At 39.3% G+C, this 7,500-nt stretch overlaps 2 protein-coding genes across 3 annotated transcripts in view; one reads left to right on the top strand and one right to left on the bottom strand.

The window, feature by feature from the left end:
• Window positions 1–887, top strand: part of LOC119573283 (E3 ubiquitin-protein ligase RNF181-like) — a 7,236-nt gene extending 6,349 nt beyond the window's left edge. For both annotated transcript variants that reach the window (XM_037920442.1, XM_037920441.1), the window contains exon 6: window positions 484–887. In XM_037920442.1, the coding sequence (XP_037776370.1) occupies window positions 484–543 (60 nt within the window). In that variant the 3' untranslated portion in view covers window positions 544–887. The remainder of the gene's footprint in view (window positions 1–483) is intronic.
• Window positions 888–971: 84 nt separating this feature from the next.
• Window positions 972–7,500, bottom strand: part of LOC119573282 (DNA-directed RNA polymerase, mitochondrial-like) — a 23,544-nt gene continuing 17,015 nt past the window's right edge. The window contains exons 13-22 of the mRNA XM_037920440.1: window positions 7,362–7,500; window positions 6,612–6,773; window positions 6,261–6,434; window positions 5,447–5,605; window positions 4,931–5,117; window positions 3,568–3,710; window positions 2,735–2,862; window positions 2,167–2,338; window positions 1,807–1,898; window positions 972–1,541 (exon numbers count right to left, since the gene is read on the bottom strand). The exon at window positions 7,362–7,500 is cut by the window's right edge and continues 62 nt beyond it. Coding sequence (XP_037776368.1) covers window positions 1,412–1,541; window positions 1,807–1,898; window positions 2,167–2,338; window positions 2,735–2,862; window positions 3,568–3,710; window positions 4,931–5,117; window positions 5,447–5,605; window positions 6,261–6,434; window positions 6,612–6,773; window positions 7,362–7,500 — 1,486 coding nt within the window. The 3' untranslated portion in view covers window positions 972–1,411. The remainder of the gene's footprint in view (window positions 1,542–1,806; window positions 1,899–2,166; window positions 2,339–2,734; window positions 2,863–3,567; window positions 3,711–4,930; window positions 5,118–5,446; window positions 5,606–6,260; window positions 6,435–6,611; window positions 6,774–7,361) is intronic.

Below are 7,500 nucleotides of genomic sequence, written 5' to 3'. Positions count from 1 at the left end.
GTGTGAAATTCACTTCTTTTTCACAAGAATGTTTACTTATGTTCATATCACCTGTGAGTAATTTGACCCCTTGCCCAGTACTTGATTATGCTTTGGATGTCATATCAGGAATTTACATGTGGAAAATGTTTAGGGTGAACATTTGCATTGCCAGTTATCATCACAAAGAGTGAAGCTGGTACATTACAGTGCATCTGTTTTCATTGAAGTCATCTGTTCGGTAGAGGTAGAGGGGAACTTGTGTCAAACTTAATTGTAGGGATATGGTCACCAAGTGCAAAATTGAATCATGTAGTGTTATGCAGGGTAGTAGTTGGTAAGGGTCATCAAATGCAAAATCACCAAATGCAAAGCTGCTAATTGTGAAATCACTATATGTCAACATGCCAAATGCAAGGCTTTACTATACTAATGTTTACAGTTCCTGTGTTTCACTTTAAAAATTATAATTTTTAATTCTACTATCCGTTTCTTTCTTTACAGAAAAGAGCCAAGGACAGGGAGGCAGAACTAGAAATACTTCACGACTCAATGTTTTCTTGAAGTGCAATATGAATAAATGTAAAAGGGAAAGAAAAGGATGTCTTTATATAAAGATTTTAATGTCTTCATTGTTATTTAATTATTGTAACTGACATTCTCATTCAAATATCTCTTGGATCTTTATTTCCAGTAATATATACTTAGGCATTTTCTTTGTCATATATCAGTATCTATATTCTGCTGGTAAGTAGATTGTTATAATTTTTCAGATTCTTTTATAAGTAAATTTACTTATGAAATGCATTAATGGTCATATGCTGGTGCAAATGTAAGAAAAAAATCTTTTTGGAAGATATAACTTTGGAACTGATGACTGATACTTAATAAATTATAACAAATCTTAATTCCACATTTTGGATTGTTTTGGTTACCCCATTATCTTGGGGGGAGGGGGAAAGACAGATAAGGAAAGCAATGATACAACCTCAACCAAACCTAACATTTATTTACAAGTTAATTTAATTCATAACATTTACATCCTGAGACTAGAATTCTAACTTTTCCTTTCAATTATCAAATTGTAGCACCATCAGGATATATCCTACTGAGTGGCAGTAATATATTACAACAGCAAAAGCTTGTAACATTCTTCTTAGACAATGTACATAACCATCACCAGTAGCTCTATCAACATGAGAATAACACTTGGTGTCACGGTCTCGTAAACTTAACAACTAAGTTCTGTACAGATTTTACCTGAGAAGACACATGGAACTACTGGTTCTTCCCCATAATCTTCTCCTTGGTGAGGGAGAATCTGCGCTTGGTAAAAGACTCAATGAGATGCATGAGATTTCCTAGAAGAACCTAACTATAAAGAAAGGCAAATGAGAGGAGCCTGTAATAAACTTAGGACGGGGGACTTGGGTTAGCTGAAGAAGAAAGTACTGCGCAGGACATTTGATATGTCAAAATCTCCCTTGGGTGGCACTTTGCCTAAAAGATTGTTGAGCCGCATCTTGGAAGAGTCTGAGGCTGACCCATCATGTGCAAAATCCCTGTTGGAGGAGGAGAGAGGTCAGTTAGTTCAGCTGACAAAGATCAGGAAATACAAGCATATGCATGCATGCAGGTGTAACCAAGCACAACTTCTATTATAAAATATCATGAGAATATTCCTTCACCAACAAAATAAAACTACTAATCCCATAACATTCTCATCCTTCCACTGATATTTCCCCCCAACCCTTTTATTTCAATATAATCTCAGTAAAGGGGAAGATATTCTCTGCCCCATAAAAATATTCTTTATGATAACATTACCTGCGATCATAACCAAATTTCTGTTGCAGGAAGAATGACAAGTCTTCCAGGATGGGCTCACTGTGTAGGGCTACAAACTGGTTGCGACACACCTGTAATTAAGAATAGCAAGATGATTAATATTTAAAGAATGGTAAGGGCAGGAGGTGTCAGAGGAGGAGGTAATAATAGCAGCCTAAAATAAAGCCATCCCTTTTTTTCCATGATGAGAAACTGAACAGAAATAAAGATTCAAGATATGCTGGATTGAGAACTAATACAATCTCAACCCCTTGGGAGAGGAAATGCTTCATAGTATATACAGAAATTCATAAAAAATGTTTAATAATAATAATACCAAAATACAATCCTACTGCTTACCTTGTTCATGATGTCCACTGTGTTGGCATGTGTCCAAAAGCAGTCATGAACTGAGACAAAGGTGATACCAGCTTGTTGGCAGAAAAGTGAGGTAAGCATCATGTGCGATGAGTCTAGAGAATGGACAAAGTTAGGCGGGAAAGCATTCTTTTGTTTCATTACATTTGGACGCCTGAAAAAGGTGAAGATTTGTGTGTTAATTACTTTTCTTGCACATTTGGATTGGGTACAGGTCCTGTTGTACATGGCCTCTGCCAATATTGAAATTTTAGAGATCTTTTTAAACAAGAAAGTCATGATTAATATCTTTGATCAACCTAATGTTTATCCTAAAGTTTATAAAATAGTAATAATTTCTAAAAATGGGATCAAAAAGGGTAATTGCAAGTCCATTGGGTTAGAAGATATATCATTTAGACAAATAGCTTTGTAATAGGACTTGACACAGGAATTTGATGTGGCTCAATATGATTTTCTCATCATAAATTAATTCTCTTGTCCAAGAATCTTTGCACAGTGTAAGGATCACCTTCAAATTAAGAAAACAGGGTAACCTAAAGGTACTCACATAAATGAATCCATGCTAAAGGATGACGGTAACTTCTCAACACAGATTTTGTTTCCCGATGTCTTGCTGTATGGCTGCACCACAGGGAAGCCTAAGGGGGTTACCCACTCAATGTTCTCAGTCCGTGTCTGTGTGCGAGAAGGGAATGAAACTGTTTATCAGGCATTTAATGCATTGATCATATACAAAGACTGAGTTTCCATCCCTTATCTATTTTCCAGCAATATTTTGTCTGATAGAAAATAATAACAGATTAGTTGCAAATATTTTTTTTCACAAGTTCTATGAATGATTGTGTACAGTGGATTTCAGTCAAGATATTAAAACATGAATAACAATTTTGTAGTTTCCCCATTGTTCTGTCTTGAAATTCTAAATCAGATTTGTATAATAATGGTGATTGGTGATGGTGGTGGTTGTGGTGGTGATGATGATAAAAAAATAATAACAATAAGATGTTCCCATCAACTGCCCCATGGCCAAATTTTTTCATGACAAGACATCCCTGTAATAGGGATCAAATGGGTTATTACAAACAAACAAAACAAGAACAGAGAGAGAGAGAGAGAGAGAGAGAGAGAGAGAGAGAGAGACAGAGAGACAGAGAGAGAGAGAGAGAGACAGAGAGAGAGAGAGAGAGAGACAGAGAGAGAGAGAGAGAGAGAGAGAGAGAGAGAGAGAGAGAGAGAGAGAGAGAGACAGAGAGAGAGAGAGAGACAGAGAGAGAGAGAGAGACAGAGAGAGAGAGAGAGAGACAGAGAGGTAAGAAAAAGAGAAAAGAATAAAGAAAAAGAAATTTCTTACAACCTAGAAAACAAGAGGCACCAAATCACCTGTGCAATAACACGTGCACACTCAGTGAACCAATCCTGGATCTCCTTGGTGGCAGTAAACATTTTCTCAAGGCTGTGGAATGTCTTGTGTACCAGGTACTGTGAAGCTGCCCAGCGCTGGTCCATGGGAAAGTCATCCAAGGCTGTAATGGGAGGAAGTGACAGAAATAATAAGTCTAATGTCCTATTCTTAGATGTATGGGCTAAAGGGACTAGGGAATTAATGTAATCCTAAACTGAAGGAAGAGAATGGTTGATGGAAATGATGACCCCATTTGCAACGCTTCAATAGAAACCATGAAATTGACCCTAGTAGTCTCCATGGATGTTAGCAAACCAGACTTCAAATGACAAAATATAAAACAATATATGAAACAAAAATAAAAAATCTGTTGAAGCAGATATCTGGGAAAACACCATATTCCTTGGGACTATTCATTTTCGACAGTTGATAAACAGGTTTTGTGGGTGAAGCACAACTAAAGGAAATTATGCATTTAAGCAAATATGTTCATCATAAAGTGAAATGAATTACAAACTAGATTTGGAAGCTAAAAGCTAATATGTTGCCAAACTAATTTCAAAACAAAATATTATCATTTGTATAAAAATATTGTAACACTGTACATTCGTGTTGCTATTAATAGCCAATAGCCTAATACTGTAATTGACATGTAAAGAAAATAAACCTTTTTAAGTTCTATTTAGCATCTCATTCTTTTCATAATGCTAACTTTTTTATAACATTTTCACTTGCTTAACATATCATGGAAAATTCCTTCACATATGTGGTCACATATCCTACTAAATATACATAAATAGCATGTATTTTGTCAGTAAAAGAATAAGGTGCAACTCTTTACTGAAGAGGTATGATGGTGGAAATTATGATGAGTGAAATAATCACTGAAATGGTGACTGAACTGATGAAATAATATACCTACTGGAGAGCAGTGATGGTGAAATATTGTGTAGTGATGGAATCATATAAATATTGGAAAGTGGTGATGGTAGGAATGAGTGTAATGACACAGCCATAGAGATTGCAAGGGAATGGAAGGGGTAGTGTACATGAGTGTAATGGTGTTACAGGCCAGAACCACTGAAAACAAACATTAAACTGTAAACTGGGAAATAACTAGTGCAGTGTGTAACAATGACAGAGTGACTATGGAGGAAGTTACAACAGGAATGGTGAATATAGTGATTTAATCCTTAATGGAAGAGAAATGAAAAGTATGGTGACATAATCCTGTACAAAAATGGAAAAATTAAATAAATGAAGAGTATGGTGATATAATCCTGTACAAAAATGGAAAAATTAAATAAAGGGAATCACTCCTAGCATCAAATATGCACACACCTTTCAACTGCTTCTCAATCTGCAGTCTAGCACCATATCGTGTCACCCCATACACAGTTGTCATGACAGTCTGTTTGATGACCTTCCGTCTCACAAAACCTTCCAGGACCTTGGCTATCTCCTTCCCCATTTCTGCATCCTTCTTCCTTTCTTCCTCCACAAGAACTGCCACAGCTGAGTAGACATCCTGCAACAGGAGATAAAAGGTAATTTAGGTTATGGTAGATCAGTAAGAGCATTGCAGTAGGTTTAAAAGTACTTTAGGTTATTATTGATTTCTTGTGAGATCAGTATGTAAATTGCAGTAATTTTTAAAGTTTTGTGTTATCCTTATTCTTTGTTTAACCTATCTTGACCCATTCCATGGTCAAACTGATGAAATTTTATAGACATTTTTTCCAAGACTTTGATCTGACGCCTTGCAGATTTCATAATAATGAGTATCACAATGGGAGCATAAACTGTCTCCAGATTCATAACTAATCTTTGAAAATGAAGCCCTTAGAAAACCCTTACCTGTGGAGTATGGCTGGAAGTCAAGTTGACAGATACAGCACCCACTTCGTCTCGTCCAAGTGCAGCATAGTGTTGCAGGCCATTGCAAGAACCATCCTGATGAATGGGCAAGTGGCTTACAAACTCCTGGGGGTTAGGACTGCGAAGGGCTGCTGCCAGCTGGAGGGGACAGGAGATAATGCAATGATCATAAAGTTATACTAGGGAGTTGGAGGAAGGGAGAGGTGGAGAACAAGAACAAAAAATAGAGAGGGAGTGGGAGAGGAAGGGAGGGAGAGCAGGAGGAAGGGAGGGAAAGGGAGGGAGAGGGAGGGAGGGAGGGAGGGAGGGAGGGAGGGAGGGAGGGAGAGGGAGGGAGGGCAGGAGGAAGGGAGAGAGAGGGAGGGAGGAAGGGAGAGGGAGGGAGAGAGAGGGAGGGAGGGAGAGAAAGAGAGAGAGAGAGAGAGAGAGAGAGAGAGAGAGAGAGAGAGAGAGAGAGAGAGAGAGAGAGAGAGAGAAACTTATTACTGTACTTTACACAACATCTATCTCCTTAGGTTTTTTCCTTACCCTGTTATTGATGGGTCACGTGTAGACACGTCATAGAAAGCGGGTCTCACGGACGGCCAAACTTGTACACGCGGCGACGCGCCAGAGCGAGTGGAGCGGGACGTTCGGCTTAAGGCAGTGGACTCCCGCGCCCACTGTCGGGCCGTTGCCACATCTCACTAGATTTTAATTGATTTCAGTGAGTTCTTATGCCCGTCATTAAAAGGTGAAACTAAAGATTATGGAGCTAGAGGCCTCAGATGCTATCCCTTCCTTCCACCCTTACCTCTTTGCAAGCTGCCAGAGTCTGCCAGGGTTCATCACTCTTGGTCCACCATCGCTTGCCTGTAAGGGGTTGATCTGCCGAGTCTAGGATGTCATCCAGGATGTCCTCGCAGTACTGCAAGCGTTCCTCTATACTCTTCTTCTTTACTATGCCCGTCAAGTTGATAAGGTGCAACTAGGAAGAGAATGAATAAAAACGTTCAGTAAAGTTATACATTTCCTGAAGAGAATAATTCTTCCTTTCTTTACTATGGTGGAAAACGAATGCAATCGGGCCATTTACTGCAGTGTATTTTTTGTAATACCAACAGTCACCTTTACATGTAAATAAAGGGCTCCTCACAAAACCTACCTTAAGCCAACGCAAGCCGTTGGAGCCGAGTTTCTCCCCTCGTGCAAACTGGAGAATTGAGCGGAACACATCCGAGCTGAGATGGTTGAGGTGTGGCGGACAGGGGTAGACACGTCCTCGGAAGTCCATGTTGTGGGGGAACCAGAATATTCGGTCTCGGAACTAGAGAGAGAGTCTTTCAGTTAGTTGGGCCTTGGTTGGAGAATCTTTTTCATGTACATGACTTACTGAGAGACACCACTGATACCATATACAAATATTTTTGTATATATTTGTGTTGTGTGTGTTGTATGTGTGCATATATGTGTGTAAGTGTGGGGGGGGAGGGTGCATACATGTATGTGCAAGTGCATACTCGTGTACTTGTGCATATCCAGGGGCATCATTCAGGAAGGCTGAGGGGGCAGTTCTCCCCCCAAGACTGTGTTTGCCCCCTCAAGGTCTGGCTTGCCCCACCCATGGGTCACAACACTGAACTCTTTTTTTTACTATATCGCACCTATATAGTTCCAGTTATAACTTAAAAATAACCCTAACTCACTTTTCTGAATTTTTGTTATTTCACTTGCCAACCCACCCTTGCACCCACTACCCTCAAGAAAAAGCTGAAATGAGTATATCTGTACCTCATCTCCCTGTACCTACATCTTACTATGCACTGACTTTCCCTCGTTTCCCTGGATCTACATCTTACTATGCACTAATACTTTCCTTCTCATCCCCACCTCACAAACATAATAAAGTACGTACATGGTTTGCCAGAGACAGCTTGTAGAGTGCATCACACCAGAGGGAATGCATTTCACTCTTCTTCTTGTAGTAGTCCATGCGTTGGCGGCGAATCTGGTGGATCTCTGCACTGGTCATACTTGGCTGAATTTTGGGGGGT

The sequence above is a fragment of the Penaeus monodon genome, chromosome 5, assembly GCF_015228065.2.
Source record: "Penaeus monodon isolate SGIC_2016 chromosome 5, NSTDA_Pmon_1, whole genome shotgun sequence".
Taxonomy (NCBI): domain Eukaryota; kingdom Metazoa; phylum Arthropoda; class Malacostraca; order Decapoda; family Penaeidae; genus Penaeus; species Penaeus monodon.
This window is presented reverse-complemented; position numbering and strand designations above follow the sequence as displayed.